Source organism: Lepisma saccharinum, chromosome 2, assembly GCF_977018435.1.
Source record: "Lepisma saccharinum chromosome 2, izLepSacc3.1, whole genome shotgun sequence".
Lineage (NCBI taxonomy): Eukaryota > Metazoa > Arthropoda > Insecta > Zygentoma > Lepismatidae > Lepisma > Lepisma saccharinum.
In genome coordinates, this window is record NC_139230.1 from 108,609,691 (window position 1) to 108,628,190 (window position 18,500).

General features: G+C 38.3%; 1 protein-coding gene across 1 annotated transcript in view; it reads right to left on the bottom strand.

The window, feature by feature from the left end:
- The window catches only part of LOC145984107 (KICSTOR complex protein SZT2-like), a 324,200-nt gene that overhangs the window by 259,182 nt on the left and 46,518 nt on the right, over positions 1 to 18,500 (bottom strand). The window contains exon 5 of the mRNA XM_083117530.1: positions 4,270 to 4,436. Within this exon, the coding sequence (XP_082973656.1) occupies positions 4,270 to 4,436 (167 nt within the window). The remainder of the gene's footprint in view (positions 1 to 4,269; positions 4,437 to 18,500) is intronic.

Genomic DNA, 18,500 nt, shown 5'->3' on the forward strand with positions numbered 1-18,500 from the left:
CGAATTGATTTTCCAAGCTAAAATTAATCAAAAATTACTTGAGAAGCACAATGTCAGGAGTGAGAGCGAGAGAGCTCGAAAACTAGCAACTAAGAATTTGTTTCCATGAAAAAGTGCAGAGGACTGCTGATGATCATTTGACAATATCGTAATTTTTGTAATAACAGTCTGTTTTCATATATAATTATCATATATAATTTCTTACAGTTTCTCTGTTGTCTTAACCTTTCGTATCAGTTTTTGCATTGATTCAAATTACATGTATGCATTTTCATGTTTTTATATACCTAATATAAATGTGGGCGTGAATTAATATTTTAGAAAAGAAATATATTTGTATATTTTTAAACGAGTATGGGTGCACAACTGAAAGTTGGGGGGGGGAGGGGGTCGCAGAGCATGTTAGTTACGCTACTGGATAAATTCCTGGCGACTGGAGCCTACTGACCGACCTGAAGGTGTTTTCAGCTGGGCAGCCCATTATTAATTACAACAAAGTGTTTTCATTCTAATATTTTTGCATAAAAGAACATGATAAAGTGATTAGTTGAAATAATATCAATATAATGATGGACAGAGGAAACGGCACATGTTGTGTTCTACCCTTTTGTCCTCGTGATAGGCTGATAACAAAGGAGTAGAGGCTACGTTGGTTATGCAAAATATTTAATCTGGTTCACGTAAATATAAAGAAAGGTAGTACACATACACAAAGCTATTATTAAGAAAACGACTGCAAAATTTTCGAAGATGTGCTAGTCACAACACGTGCGACATCTAAGTATCGCTTTCCTTAACATCATATTCTTTCCTTCATGCTTGCTTGCACGCTTCCTTCGACGACGCCTTCTTATCTTATGCATCTGAAACTACGAAAGTGGTTCTCCTTACATGCTAACCCTCCCTCCTTCATTGTTTTCGGCTCATATTTCCAAAACCTCAGCAACGCTCCATAGCCAACGCCATTTTACCGACCTTAGCTACCAACGTAGCAACCGGTTGTTTAATGCCAATATGGCCGCACCCATGCACGGGCCCAGCAGACGACTTGACCAGCGTATAAACATAAACTTGTAAAATAATAAGTTAAAAGTTGAAAACATTTCTTTGCGAGTCCAAAATATAATAAAAAATGTTGCCTGAATAGATAAAATTGTGTTATTTTGGTAAAAATAAGCACAAACTTGTAAAATAATAAGTTAAAAGTTGAAAACATTTCTTTGCGAGTCCAAAATATAATAAAAAATGTTGCCTGAATAGATAAAATTGTGTTATTTTGGTAAAAATAAGCATAAACTTGTAAAATAATAAGTTAAAAGTTGAAAACATTTCTTTGCGACTCTAAAATATAATAAAAAAATGTTTCCTGAATAGATGAAATTGTGTATTTTGGTAAAAATAAGCATAAACTTGTAAAATAATAAGTTACAAGTTGAAAAATGTCTTTGTGCGTCCAAAATGTAAAAAAACTCTTGCTAGAATCGTTTAAATTGTGTTATTTGAGTAAAAATACATAAAAACTTGTAAAATATTTGACATAAAGTCAAAGTTCAGTAAAAGTAAACTCAATATTATGTTAAAAAACGCGCAGAAACATAAATTTACTAGCTAAATCAATAATCAAAAGGTCCGAGGGTCGACACCCCGTGATAAAAGCAAATAGTAAAAACTTTAGGCCCAGTTCCATATAGCTTTCCCTTCTTCCTAATTCGGATAAAACCCTTACTCTTCGATCTCCTTGTTCAGGGTAAAATTCCTGCTCCAATCTAATTGGGTATCCAAAAATCCTTTTTTCTTGTGTTCTGGGTAACCTTGCGTTACTTTGACAGAAACATATTCTACAGTGCTCAAAAAAAGTTTTGCATATTTAGGGTTTGTGATCATTTTATTGTACTAGATACATGGAATCATATTTAAGAGTACAGGGGAGACATACAAACAGAAAGAAAACAATGCAGCCATGCAGAAGAAACAAAATCATACCAGAATCACACCACAAGCACAAGATTGAAAATGTGGGATGCGAAACACAAAAGAAAGGCAGTGCAATACCATGTATCTACGACTCGCAGGCATGCTTGGGATCAACAGATGGGAATTCAGTACCGTGTATAGCCACCTCGAGCCTGAGGGCATGCTTGAACACGACAGGTCATGCTAAGGATAAGAGAATTCAACTTCTCCTGAGGAAGACTGTCCCACTCTTGAATGGCAGCCTCCCACAATTGCACCTTGTTCACAGGATTATTTTCGCGGCTGATAATTGTTCGCTTCAGGTGTCCCCATGCATGTTCCACACAGTTCATGTCTGTAGAATATGCCGGCCACACCATGCATCGAATGCCATGCACATCAAGGAACTCTTGAACCACTCTGGTTCGATGTGTTCGAGCGTTATCATCCACCAGGGTGAAGCCATCCCCCACAGTTGTAGAGAAACCTGCTACCAGGGGTTCGAGAATAGTGTTTCTGTACATCAGACCAGTCATGTGACACTAAAGAGGAATTAGGGGCGTACGTCGACCAAACATGATTCCACCCCAAAACATGATGGAGCTCCCCTGTTGCTGGCGACATTCCTGGAGGAAGGGTTCGTTCAATCTCTCATCTGATCGTCTCCAAACCCTTAAGCTTTTGCTTAACAGGCGCAAACTGATGGTGACCTTGTCTGTAAAGAGCATGTGCTCCCACTGTTCCTGACTCCATTCACTGTGCATTGTTGCCCACCTTACATGGTCTCTCTTTTGGTGTGGATTAAGAGGAACCTTGGGTATGAGTCTTCTTGACGTCAATCCTTCCTCATGAACTTGATTCCGCACTGTCTGAATGGAAACATTTGCTCCTTAGGCCCTTCTTGGCACAAACTGGTAGCAGTTGCAGTGGGTCTACGACATGCCGAAATCACCACGTACCGATCTTCCCTGCATGTTGTTTTGCGTGGCCGCCCTGTCCTTGGTCGATCAGCAACTGATTGTGTCTCCCTGAACTTCTTCTATACTCGAGAGCCATCACCTTGGCTCACTCCAACATGGCAGCAACGTCTACTTGGCGATATCCTTCTTGCAGCAGCGTTACAATTCGAATCCGGTCTGTAGCAGAAACTGTTGCTCGAGGCATGTTGTCCTTCATTTTCCACCCACTCTCTGTGCAGTTTCCAACTCACAAGTGCGAATAAGACACGGACAATGCCTCCCATCGGGCTGCTTTCAAATCTGCTCAGGGATCATGTGGCAAACACTGCCCTCTATCTGCTGAATATTGAACTCACTTGGGGGGTGTTTTTCTTTTTATGTTGTATGAGAATGGGGGTGTATATGCTCACATAATGAACATTGTATACCTTTTTGGGGATATCGCGACTCAAACCGCATGCAATCATAATATGCAAAACTTTTTTTGAGCACTGTAAGAAGCAAGCATTCTACACTAATCCCCATGCTACAGCATTCAGTACCCTGGAGGCAACCCTGAGCGGAATATTAATTCGCTAAAACCGATTCTACAAACAATGCATAGCTTCAGAAATTTGACCTTGACCGGCCAGTCCCAGACATCCTTTTGTTGTCTGGTTCAATTCCTCCCTTGTCCTGTGCTACAGTGTTGCATACCATTCCCTTGTTCTTGCATTCTAGTTAACCTTGAAAAAAATGGTTCTTAAAATCTACCGACGCATTTTCTAATTGGACAATCAGGTTCTTTCTTTGTTCTAGTGTTCTGACGTCATTTGACATTGACTGCACATCCCCAAAATTCCTTTCTCGTCTACCTGCACAGAGTTCATCGTCTTCTGTCTAGCATGTCGGACAATCACGACAAGAGTGTTTTCAATCTGACCTTCAACAAAATTATGCCAATTGTTCTTGCAGGAATGGAGCAAATCCATGGTGAGAGGAACCAGGCACTCATCTCTGGCTGGAGGCCATTTGTAACCACTTGCTACTCCATTTTGGCTATAAATTACACAATCCCATTACAGTGCTTAACGGGTATCAAAGTTATTTGTCCAGGGAATCATTGCCTCTTACACACACAAGACACAAACACACACAGCCAAATGATTCAAGGAATTTTGAATTGATTTCCTGATACCCTTACACATATGGGATCTTGCAGATGTCTGTAACAGGTATATTAACAGTGACTACACTGAATTCCACCAACAGATTTCAATTACAGCCACTATTTAAAGGTGTACAACAGGTTTGCTAAGTAGGCACACACAGAAAATAAAATCCAATAGACTTTATTAATTAATGGGAAATCATGAACCTTAATATTTGCTTCTGGCAATTTATATGGTTTCTGTATGAAGTGAACATCATCAGGTGTGAGTTTGCACACAGGATTTCTTGCCAACATCACTGACAGGACTTCCAGAACAGCATCATCAAGTCTATTTTGCAAAACTTCAACCAGGTCCTCCTTTACTTCAGGGCCTATTAAAGAAACAAATAATAATAATTAGTGTTAGTAGTATCATCATAAACATCGTTCTCTGCAAGAAACACTACCTCCAAACTGAAGACAAAGCATAATACAAGGTTCATTTAAGGTTGATCGAGACTTTAATTTCTAGGAAAAATTTGGAAAGTTCTACAAGTACCATACTATGTAAGTTTCGCAAAGGAATCCCTCTGAGCATTGAGGCACTGCTGTCATCACTGTGTCAGTTCCCTGAGTCCTTTGGCATAAAAGGAAGTTGACTGGTGTAGATGCTGCAGGATGTCTTCTTTCAGTGCTTCATCTGTCTTAAATTTTTCCCTCTCACATGCTCTACAAGTGGCTGAAACAAATCTGATAATCACTGAAAGCTAAGTCCGGAGTGTAAGAACATGGAGGAAAACCCTTTTGGAGAGTTGTAGCTGTCCAATTGACCATGTGGGGCTGTGCATTGTTATGGTGAAGAATGACATTTGCAGACAGCATCCCTGGTCTATTCTCACGAATGGCATTACATAGCAGGAATACTGGACATTAATCATGACCCTTTCCCAAAAAAATCCACACAAAGAAAACCTTGCATGTCCCAGTTGGACAAACATGTCCATGCAGTTCATTTGTCAGCAACTCAAGTTATGTGCCAAACTGTTGATATCATTCGTACTGTCTTGCCCAAGACATTGTTTATTCCTCACACTGTGCTTGCAATCTTCTCAAAATTTCAGACGGCTTCAGGTTCTCCTTCACAAGGAATTTGATCATACACCACTGCTCTACAGCTACAGACACACTACTTGCCGCCATTTTTGCTAACACTACTGTACATGCACCAACTGAATGACATGAGGCAAACGCGCAATACTCACGAAGGATGGAGGTACATCATTTGGCAGATTTATCATTCTCCAGCTATTTACCACCTTTTTTATTCATAAGTGACTCGGTCAACACTGAATGACCCTTGTACTAACTAAGATGAACCCAATGAATGAAAATGACATTTTGTTAAAATGACAATGCAAATATGTTTTTTTTAATTTTATAAATTGAAAAATCGAGCTTGGGCCATTTTGACCCACTCCTGGCATTCCAAGTAACTATTTCTGAGTTTTTCCTGAGCAAGTTGTTTTCTATCCAAAAAATACTGCAAATCTTTCCAAATGAGCTGTGCTGTACAGTTCATAAATATTCTGGCTAGGTGCCATTACCAGCCAAAGAAATAGCCCCTGTAGACACTCTTCACTCTCTGACAAGGCAGTCGACAGAAATGGTGAAGAAGCGCTAACATAGTTGTGAGTGTGGTGGTAAACAATCAACATGAGTCAATCATTATGGATACCATTCAAAGGATTCTAAATGGCCTGTCTTTGACTTAGATCTTTCGGGTGATGAAAAGTGTTGAAACTTGCAGTACTAGAGAAACCGAAATTATTATGGAATCACACAATCAATTCAGTGGAATTGACAGCAGTGAAGATGAACGTGATGATTGGGACATGGCTGGAAGGCAATGGAAATATGTTCACCAGCCTCATAGGTTCCAGGTCACAACTTCCTGAATGAAAGCCATGGCCCTACAGATCTCAGCAAGAATGCACTCATAAGCAAAGATGCCTTTTCTTTGTTCATTGATGATGAAGTTTAGGACATCTTTGTGACATATACTGATCAAAAGGGTAGTGGTATGAACAACACTCTAGTGTCATGCATCGAGTTTGGATTGACACAGACGTTATGAGAATCAAAGCATTTCTTTGACTGCTTCTTGTAATTGGATACTTTCTGGAATCACATGAATACAAGAGATTTCTGGAAGGAGAATGAGTGCACATCGCATTCCAGATACATGGTGGTTATTAGTTGCAATAAATTTAATTCTCAATAGTAAGCAATCAGATTTGATGACATGGATACCAGAGACCTACGAAAGCAAAATTACTAACTGTCATGAACTTGTGAGGTCACTGACACCTTTGATGATAAATGCAAAACCATGTACAAAGCATCTGCATTCAGAACCACTGAGGAACAGTTGGTTATTACATTCTGTGGAATATGATCATTCAAAGTCTACATGATCAATAAGCCTGGAAAATATGGGATAAACATTTGGATGCTTTGTGAGCTGAAACATTCTCTTGCTGCAATTTCCAAGTGTACTTAGATCTTGCTGGTGACACTCATGAACCAAATGAACGAGCAAGAGTTGAGAATGACCTTACTTCTTTTGGGTCAATTCCAGTAGAAACACCATCATCAACAACTCCTTCACAGTCATTCCTTTGGCAGAAGACTTGCTTAAAATGAAACTAACACTCCTTGGGACCATGCAGAAAAGTAGGAAGTGTGTTTAAAACACATTTGTGCAGAAAGAAAGCAGGACAGATCACTCCTCTGAGTTTCCATTCACACATGACATTGCTTTGGTACCCTGTGGGTCAAAAAAAGGAAAATGTATTGTTGCACTTTCAAGCATACCCATGACCACAGCATTTCAAATGAATGTAGTGATTGTGATGAAAATCGTGTAATAAACTATATACAATTAAACTTATTGCAATTTTCAGTCACAATGCCACAACACCACTGTTTAGGCTTATGCCTCCTAGTTCCATGTTCTTTTTGTGAGTGTTTTCTTTGCAATACGCTAGATCACTGCACTGCCTATGCTTCTTTGTCAAGCAAGAGATCGACACGCAAGCTCGCCCGATGATGATAGAAAACCACACCTGACTTGGAACACCCTGAACCATTATCACCTTCCTGACAGAGAACACTTCAGCATAAGTACTCGTCGAATGGATATGAATGCACTTTCCAGATACTCTTTTCAGCCTGAAATTGTTTGGACACGTACGTTCGTCGATATAGTGCTTTATTTGTTTGGAGGAATGGAAATATGGAAGTGAAAATGGTGTGTACGTTCACACAAAAAGGACTGCCCATTTCAATCTACAACCTTGTAGTGCTCTAGTTGTATACATCGTCACGCCAGTCCTTACTATAAGAAGGAAAAAGGCAGAACTTACTAAGTTACGTGTACAGCATGGAAAGGGAAAGCACGTAGACCCTCTTGAGAAGAATGCATGGCAAAGATTTGACCAGTTTCCAATATCACCTGCAAGTTTCATAGCGAATTGCCTTGTGTGCCGAAGATTGCCAAAAACTACCTGATGCAGCATTGCCATGTCTTTTCTATGAAGCGAGTTACCATCAAACGAAGCAGGAAGTCTGAGGGATTCTTCCACGGCTTTTTCTTCGTCATTTACAAGCAACTGAGATTCCTGTAAAAATGGAGGATACCGGAATTGATGGTTGTTTCAACACGCAGGACAGAAGTGTCATTTTTTGATTGCTGTAATATTGATAAAATGGAGCAATTGCATGAAGATAAAAACGATAAAGAATTGGAACAGGCATTATTAGTGACGACCACATTGTGTTGTGGTGATCCACAATGGCAGATTGATACAGATTTAAATAATTACATATTTTGTCAGAAGCGAGTAAGTTCCGTAAAATAATAGTAGTAGTTGATTCTCATTCTCTCCGCCCTCCTTTACCATTTTTTGAAACAATTGAGCATTTCATCGCAAGTTAGGTAAATAGTTAAAAAAGGAAAAGGCATGTGGAATATTAATGTTAAAAGAAATTTACTATTTTTGTATAGAACATTGGAATATTGGTACGTCTGTCTTTTGCAGATCGAAATATTATGATTGATAACTGAATTTTCAGGAATGAAATACTGTATTTGCCAAATAAATTTGATGTGCAGTGCGTAAATCTATGTATTTTTGGACAAGATAATATTAGTAACATTTTAAGTAAAATTAGAGTAAATGGATTTAAACCTGTAATTTATGTAACATTATAGCGTAATTGTCACTTGTTAATATATGCATATTTTATGCTGATCTTGAGTATATCTCATCAAGAAATCACAATATATGACAATTGTTACGGTGAAATTGTTGTTATTCTATTTATGAAAGAATAAACTGTTATTTCGACTTGAAATTTCGAAAAATATTTTTCTATATTTCTATTTAACAAAAGAAGACTATTACCATAAGAGATATTTGGTAGGGATATGATTCTGGTAAACAAGAAGCTTGAATAGTGTGGTTAATATTAGAGTCTTTACTCTGATGTATTGGTATTAGTATTTACAAGTGTACTTAGTTATTATTCTTACAGGTATGGAGTGCAAATTTGAAAGGCGTTTTGAGCCTAATTTTCCCTAGTTTAATTCCAAAAGGATTTTTGGAAATGCATGTTCTTTTCTGAACATGATATTTGCATAGTTCTTTGCATATCTCCCAGTGAGGTTCCTCGTGAACCTTGAACTGTGCCGTAACCTCGGCACGTTAACTTCAACCCCAAAATTTTTGTATGTTCTACGATTGTTATTTTTGAATATCCACGGATGTTACATGATTTCAAACCAGAGATCATTTTGGACTACAACAAACCAAAAGTGGTGTGGATATGTTAGACAAGCTGGTTCGTGAATACACTTTCAGAAGTTGCAGCAGAAGATGGCCCCTGTCATTAATCCTGAATTACATAGATGTGCTGAATACAGCACTGCAGCTCAATGTGCCTACAATGTAATCAATGTAATTTTTTTTTCCATTTGTAAGTGACAGTTAATCAGTTACAATAAGCCTTCAATGTGTAGAAGAAAATCAGTAATACAAAGACTGATTATTTTTACATTTAGTGTAATAATGTCTTGTGGACACAAAATCACTACTATGAGGTTTTTGTCGTTATAGGTTTGAAGCAACTTTTTTTTGTTTCTTTTCAGTGTACGTTTGGAAACTAAATACATCAATGGTTTTAAGAAAGACATGTGTAGCTTCTATTCTGGACAACCACCTCATTTGTTACAAGAAATGACCCAATCTTGTCAAAAATGGCCCAAACTTGGCATTTTACAGCATGCAAATGATCCTCGCACTTTGTTTTGTTTTATTTTACTTTGCTTCTTGTGCCACTTTTGGCTAATTTGCTAAGATGGGGATGAGTGATAATATGATGAAATTGATGAATGGACACTCACAAACATCCATGCCCAGGCCAGGATTCGAACCCAGGACTCCTGGCATCGTAGCACGATGCACTAACCACTCCGCCATGGGGGCTCTTTGCACTTTGTAAGTAATTTGGGATAACATTAACAAACAATAGAACCCGATGAAGACCAAGTTGGATCTCTGTGGTATGCTTGAGGAGACACCCTCTTGGAAGATGTGAAGCCCTTTGTTACTATTGATTGGATGTAATTTGAAAGATAGATGGTTTGTATCTTGTGACTTTGCCCCATATTCTGGCACTGGATAGTTACTGAGAAAAATGGTGTGATCCATTTTGTCAAATGCTTTACTGAGGTTTGAATACATAACATCAAGATAGATCTTGTTATTCATGCAGTCTGTAATGTTTCGCATTATTCATGTTTGGGGAATAAAAGACGCAGTAGTATAATCAACACATTTAATCAAATTAACTCCCACTACTGCAGCAAATATGATCAACAAACACAGCAGAGAAAAGGGCAATGCAAGTGTTCAAGTTGCACCTGACTAAATTGAAAATCTGCACTTCAAATATTTTGGGTGATAATCACAGATGTTGTGTTTGTTTCATGGCTGCGGTGGCTCAGTCGGTAACGCATCTGACTGCCATGCTAAAGGTCCTGGGTTAGATCCCCGACCGGTTCAAATCAGGGAACTTTTCTAACGTTGGAAGCGGCCCTGGCACCCACCCAGCATCGAATAATATGGGTACCTGGGGGAAACCCTGGGGGGTAAAGGTGGTCAGGGGCGTGATGCTGATCACATCACCCCCACTCATGACCGGATCAAGAAAGTGTGGGGCGTTACCCCCACACCCCCTATATGCCTTCATGGCATGGTCCTAAGCACAGAGGAGCACTTTACTTTTTTTTTGTGTGTGTTTGTTTCCAGATTTGAGGACTGGCATCACAAGGGCATTTTTCAACAACAAGGGAAGGGTCCTGTTCCCAGAATTTTATTTGCAGAGGATTATTAATGAGAAGTCTCTGCTTGTTAGTTTTAGTTGTGTCATTATAGTGTCATTTTGCCATGTCCAATGTTATTGATTGATTGATTTGCTTTATTTTACTTCACTTTTTGTGCCACTTTTGGCTAATTTGTGAAGATGGGGATGAGTGATGATATGATGAATGGACATTCACAAACATCCATGACCAGGCCAGGATTCGAACCCGAGACCTCTGGCATCATAGCGCAATGTGTTAATCACTCTGCCATGGGGGCCGGCATGTCCAATATTACAGATGTAAATCTGAAATAAGGATGAAATAAATCTTATCTTATACATACACCATTGAAAAATCATCATATCTTAAGTTAATACATCAACTGGTTTTCAAGTTGCAGACCCTTGAATTTGCCAAACTTTATCAAAAAATTGAACAAACTACATTTATTAAAATTATGTTTATACTCAAATCATTGAGCTAGAGATTTGTGAAAGGCCTCAATTTTAAGCACCTTCTATGGACTTTCATATAATGAACTACAGGATAGGGTTCAACATGAAAATAAAATCCAAATTCAAGAATTACAAAAAAAATCACCAAAACTGTCCAGAATGTTGCTCATTGGTCACCAGAGTTTTAATCCGGGTGAATGATGGAATAATTTCCTTGTAGTTTATCACACACAGGAGATGTACTATGTAGAAATTTAAGATAAAATAGCACATTCAACCAGAACCTAAAGATGGATATTTGGCTTGCTGTGCCATTCCTCTGTCAGTGATACTTCAGTGGGATCTATTGTCTCTGAAACACCGATGGCATCAACAGTGTCAAGTATATCTCAGTGGTACAAACAGAAGATGTACTGTGTAGAAATGTAGATGCACTGCAGGCTCAACCACGACTAGAACATGTCACTGACCCAAACAATTCCACACAGGTAATACAGCAGAAGGAAACATCAGGTGAAGCTAGAACCAGCTCTGTAGCTCAGTTAGTCTAGTAATGGCACGGTATGTTAGACACACAGGCTCAAGTCCTCCTCAATCCTGCATTTTTCATTAAAATTTCAATGATGTGATCACTTGTTACATGACTTAAAATTTTCAGGGTTATGTTGAAAATTAAATCTTTCTCATTTTACTGATGCACTAGGTGTATAATGTGAATTTGTTGCACTAAAAACAATGGGTGGAGTGGCAGGGAAAGGACAGCTTCATGCAGTCAATACACATTTTATAAGCTTATAAATTGCTAAGTTAAATTCCATGGCAAAAGAGCCCTCTATGGACCAAGGCCTGCCAGAGTAACTTTTTCATTGGGTGATGCATGGTCAGTGCATCAAGTCCCATTGCTGCTATATTCTGGCTTTCAAGACTGGAACCTGCTCCTTCATTTCAAGTAGCTTCCTCCCTGCCAACCTCCATGTGGTGGTTAGCACAGTGCAGTACTATGCCAGGGATCCTGTTGTTCTTTTTTTCTGAGGATGCAAGTTGATGTATTAACAAATTGCATAAATCCAAATTATTCAAAGCCAACTCCCGTAGCAGAGTGGTACACACATTATGCTATGACACCAGCAGTGGCGATTTCTCTGGGTGTGTAAGTTGTGTGTCAATGGCCAAAGGAAAATGAAATAAAGAAAAAAATATCTGTACTTTTATAAATTACGAATTTGAGCGTTTTTCTTCAATTGTCAGTCTCGAGCGCCCGATAGTTTTCGAACGTGGCGCAGCGTGCAGTGGTTGTCAGGCAGGCAGATTGGTCCCGGACTGCCAGGACGTTGGATTGGAAATACAACGTCTTACCACTGCCGAAACATAGGATGACCGCGCATGCGCACCCTGCCACCCACCACCATGGTTAGCTTCTCAAGGCGTTGTATTTGTTTCCAACGCTTTGGCTTCATTCATCCTGCGTTCCGCGTTGTTTTGCTCGTAATTGTTGTGCATTATTTTTTAAACGTGTGGTGTGAAGTGATGTGATTATTTTAAGATGGAGAATAGTGAAAGTGATGTGCAAAAGTATTTAAATAATTCATTTTCTTCGCTTTCGTATTCAGAGAAGAAACAAGTGATTGACAATGGTCGACTATATGTCCGAATCTCACGATGTCAACATGTGTTAAAGGAAAAAGTGGTGCTGGAAAAGGTTTTGAGAGACATTTTCGAAAAGAGCTCTATGAAATTTCAGACTGGCTTTGCGGGTGTGATGTGGTGAATAAATTTTACTGTTGGACATGTTTATTATTCTAGACTAAAATAGGTGTTGGGAATTATCAAGGGTATGCGGATTTGAATCATCTCAATACTGCAGTGAGAAAACATAGCGAGTCTGAATTGCATCTTTATAGTTTCTTTAAATTTAGTAGTTCTGTTGCCACCCCTACTAGAATTGACATTCTTTTGGATACTCAACGAAAAGCTGAAATAGAGCTACACAATGAAAAAGTAAAAGAGAACAGGGAAATATTAAAGAGGTTGATTAACGCCGTCTGCTATTTAGCAAAGCAAGAGCTGCCATTCCAAAGCCATGAGGAAAACGCAGCATCTCTAAATAAGGGCAATTACATGGAATTCCTTATTGCAAGTGCCGAGTTTGATCCTTCATTAAAAGAACATTTATTAAATTCTACAGTTTTTCGCGGTACTTCGGCAGGCATTCAAAATGATTTAATAAATTCAGTTTTGGATGTTCTGAGAGATGAAACCTACAATGAAATTCAAGACACAGACTTTGTGGCTATCATGGTCGATGAAACATCAGACATTAGCAAAAAATCTCAGGTGTCAACAGTGTTACGTATTTTTTCGGTCTAACAGAAAAAAGTCATTGAAAGATTTCTTGGATTTCATGACATGAGCGCCGATAAAACTGCATGAGCTCTTTTTAGTCACGTGACTGAAATAATGGATAAATATAAGTGTGGGGATAAATTAATTGCCCAGACATACGATGGATATTCTGTAATGAGTGTTCATTTGAATGGCCTTCAAAGTAAAGTTTTGGAAAATTATCCGAAAGCTTTCTTTTACGCATTGTTATGTTCATGTCATGAACTTGGTGCTGCAACAATCGTTAGAATGTAACAAAGAGCTTAAGGTGTTCTTTTGTGGTCTTAAATCACTTAAACCTCATTCTCCAAAGAGGTTACACGAACTTTCTGCTTTCATGTCCAGAAAGCTCCCGTCATTAGCTCCTACCAGATGGAATTTTACCTCTAGGCTAGTGTGGACAGTCATTGACAACAGAGAAGCACTGCTTATGTTTTTTGAACATGTTAGTGAATGTGGAGACTTTGATGATCATTTGACTGCAATGACTCCAAGAGGATTTTCTAGCTTCCTGAACGATTTCGAAAATATATTTTTGAAAAAGGCTTTATCCAACTTGCTTGCCTTTTCAGATGTATTATTCAGTATATTGCAGTCTAAAAATGTTGATATTTTGTATTACAGTAATAAAATAACTGAATTTCAACAACAGCTGAAAAAGGAAAGTGAGAATTTCGAAACACTATGGAATTCTATAACTGGTGCAGTAGAAGAGGAAGAGCTTGTTGAAATGAAAAGGAGGCGACTGAACAACGAATCACAGAAAGACCACTGCCGGAGGCTTTACTTTGAAATCACTGATAATATCAGCAACCAGATAACAATTAGATTTGCATCATTTGAAAAATTGCAATATTTTGATTTGCTAAATCCCACAAAATGGGGCTACTTGAATAAAAGAGAAAACTTTCCTCACCATCTTGTGTACATAAATTGCAGGAAATTTATGGCAGTCTGTTTAATTTAACCAAACTACAGAATGAACTTTGTTTGGTATGCTTCCACTGAAGGATCAGAGAAAACACCAATTGAGATTGTAAATTATCTACTGGACACGAATCTAGGGGGTGTGTTTACGGAAATATATAAATTAGCAATGTTGATTGCAACAATTCCTTCCACGACGTCATCTGTCGAGAGATCGTTCTCATCACTGAAGAGGATCCACACATTCTGCCGATCTACTCAAACTCAGAACTGGATGACGAATTTAAATTATCTCCATCGAGAAAGGATTACTTTCTAAGCTGCGAAAAGGGGATAAATCCGAATTTTGTGAATCAGCGCATTTCTCTCTAAAGAAAGAATAATAGAGCTGGAATTCAAGTAACTGTAAGTAATGAATTCAAGTAACTGTAAGTAATGAGCAGTTGATTTTTCACAATTTACTTTTTGGAAGGATAAATGAAGGGTAAGGGGAAAAACCGGGAATGCGCATTTTAGCGATTTTTCAATGAACGGGTCATTCATATGTCCATGGTGTTTTTTGTAGGGGTGATGGGAGTTCCACCAACCCCTCTGGTTGCAAACTTGTGCTTTAAAAAAATTAATTGTATGGCGAAGTATTGAACATTAATTTTCTCCTTATCCTTCAAATATACTAATACTTTAAATGATGTATTTACTTCATTTAAAATAAGGCCGAGTCTGCTGCCACGCACGTGTCAGCAGTAAGAATAAGCATCAAATTTGCTCCTGCCACGTAATTCGTCTGCTAAGAGGATGTTACAAATCTAGTTTATGATTAGTGGGAATGAATGTACAGGTAATTTAGAACCTTTTTCTTTAGAAAGCATTTAGCGATATTATTTTAATGCTAACAGAACCTAACCTAACTATGAGAGCATTTAGATTTATAATTAGAAGAATGCTGAGGGACCTAATCTTAAAATATTTTTGTGAAAGAAATCGCTACAACTTCACAGTATGTGTTACAGATGTAATTGCATACATAGCATGATGAAATCACGATAAAACAAAGACCGAGTCTACTGCCACGTGCATCTTTTTTGAGGTTACAGCAGAAAAAGAACGTGGCAGCAGACACTACCTTAAAATAATTTATGTAATTTAATGTTTTTCTAAATATTTATAAAATTACACCAAAAAGGTACGCAGAAAATTTGTAATATTGGTTCACAGAAATGAGAGGGGGAGGGGTGAACATTCCTTCTTTGCCAACGCCTGAAGTTCAGGGTCAGAAGACGCCACTGGACACCAGGGATAGTGGGTTAAAATTCCAGCCTGGACACTGGTGTTCTTTGTGAGTGTTCCTTCATCAATTTCATTATATCACCACTCATCAACATCATCACGATTAGGCAAAAGTGGCAGACAAGCGACGAAAAATAGCCTAATTCAATCAATCAAGTAGCTCCCCAATTGTCCTCACAATGCTGGGTCAAGACTGAAATATTGGGAGACTTTACCAGAAATCAAACCCAAGACTGCTTGTGCCAAAGTTGAGGCTGATAGCCATTTGGCTACGCAGGAGCCTGATAGGCCTCTCAATACCACACAAAAATGTGTATTTAAGCCAGAAAGAGTTTTGGTATAGTTTCTCAGTGTTGACTGAAAAGGGTGAATCTTCCCTGTTCCCTTCAGTCACAATCATTGCTTGAATTTTTTAAGTCTTCAAATCATGGACCATCAGATGGAACAGTGACAGATATAATTTCCTGGAGACAATTTAGGCATGTACTCTCCCAGCATCAAGTGGGAGAAGTGTAACATTCACATCATATCTACAAAGGAACTGTTGATATTTCAATCTTGTTTTCTCCTTTTGTATATGAATACAAATATGTAACACATATGAATTACAATACAGTATGAATGTTGTGTGTTTATTCAAAAGGGTCGAATTTCTTAATATAATCAAAAACCTGTTTTAAACAGTGCATTTCAAACGAGCAGAAATGTACACTTCTCAAAAAGTTATCTGAACACCATGAAATATTTCTAAGTCCAGAAAATGTTCATGTGGCAACATGGAACTTGAGCACCAGCAGAGAGTATACCTCATCCAAGAAGAGGAAAACCCTCTGGTGCTGTCATCAAATTGTCAACCCTATGTGAGTGGAGGGACTGTGAACGATGGATAGAAGAAGCTGTGAGACACTCCTCTCCAGCTTATATTTAACACAAACACACACACATACACACACAGTGGTGGTCCAGTGAGTAGGGTGCCTGACTGCCACATGAGAGACCCAGGTTCAATTACTAGGATGGGAAATTTCAGGTGAGAATTTTTGACAATGTCAAAGTTTGAGTAAGTTCCTCTGATTCCAATTTTAACATTCAGAGTCACAAACATTCTCTATCAATATCCCTCATGTTTAAGTTTTCCATATTATTCTCTACTAACATGCTGAAATATAGTATCTGACTTCACATTATTAGCAAGAATGTAAATTGTTCAGCACTACTATTTTTTTTCTTAAGAAAATCTTGATTTAACCTTTAGGAGCCCAAGGCCATTTTCACAGGTAACCCTTACTGCCTGAGCTGATTTTGAGCAAAATGCAGAGTTTCAATTAAATGAGTGTAGATCGGAGGGTAATTGCCCTAGAGAGATGAATGATATACCGTTGTACGTGGAATGAACCTGACATTCAGACTATATACAATTTATGCAAATTTGGCATATATGGGGCGGGGGAGGGAAGAACCCCCAAAATTCTAAAATTTTGGAAAAATGGGGATTCCCCCCTCCCCCAAGAAAAAAGTACATGAGAGTGTCGACATGCACATGGAAATTATCACTGGCATGTAAGGAACACAAAAATATTTGCATTATTATCGTATGACCAATGTAACGCGAGTTGTACCTCCAAAAGGAATGGTCAGCACGCCACTGATTCAAGCTTCAAAATGCAGTGTTACCTTGAAATGACACTAGCTCAGAGGCTAATTGCCCTAGAGATGAATGATATACCAAAAGTAAAGTAAAGTAAAGTGTTCCCCTGTGCTTAGCACCACGCCATGAAGGCGTATAGGGGGTGTGGGGGTAACGCCCCACATATACCATTGTATGCAAAATGAATCACAGATTCAGAAGATATAAAATTTATGCACATTCGGCATATATATGGAGGGGGGAGGGGGAATCCCCCAAATCATTTTTTTTTTAAAAAATAGGGTTCCCCCTGCCCCCCTGAAAAAAAGGATGGAAAACATTATATTTTACCTCGGGTACCGATAAACAAACTTCCAGGGGTGAGGGAAATGCATTGCTTTAGAACAACAAAGCCGACCTTCCTTTGTCGGCAAAATTTTTCCCTTGAAAAAAGACAAATGAAAATTATATTAAAGAGGAAATAAAAAGTAGGCTTAATTCAGAAAATGCATGTTACTTCTCTCTTCATAAACTTTTGTCTTCTCGTTTAATATCTAAGAAACTAAAAGTTAAAATATACAAAACAGTAATTTTGCCTGTAGTATTATATGGGTGTGAAACTTGGTCCCTTACATTGAAAGAGCAACACAAATTGAGAGTATTTGAAAATAAGATCCTTAGGAAAATATTTGGACCTAAAAGGGATGAGGAGATAGGTGAGTGGAGAAGGTTACATAATTTAGAACTACATAATTTGTATTCATGTCCAGATATTATTAGAATAATTAAATCAAGAAGACTTAGGTGGGCAGGCCATGTGGCACGAATGGGAGAGGATTCTTGTTGGGAAACCTGATGGTAAGAGACCTATAGGAAGGCCAAGACGAAGATGGAGGGACAACGTTGAGATGGACCTAAAGGATTTTGGTAGAGATGGAAAAGAGTATATAGATCTTGCTCAAGATAGGGACAGATGGAAGGCCTGTGTTGCTGCAGCCATGAACCTTCGGGTTTAAGAAGGCTACAGAGTTAGTTAGTTAGTTAGTTGAAAAAAGATGCAAAAAAGAAGTCTCCTTTTTCCCGCCATTTTCATGAAAAAAAAGTGCAACAATCATTTCTGTTAAATACATGTGTTAACAACAATATGTAAAAGAACCTGAGGGTTACCTAAGAGCATCTCGATCGCGTCTCAATCGAGACCATCGAGCACCTAAAGGTTAAGGAGATTTTGTGCTTCCCCAGATACATAAATTCCAATAAATTGAATGAAGCATCTGACAGTATTTTCTCTTCATGGATTTGTATATTGTTGAATCTACAGTTCTACAAAAAACTAAGACTACCACAATGT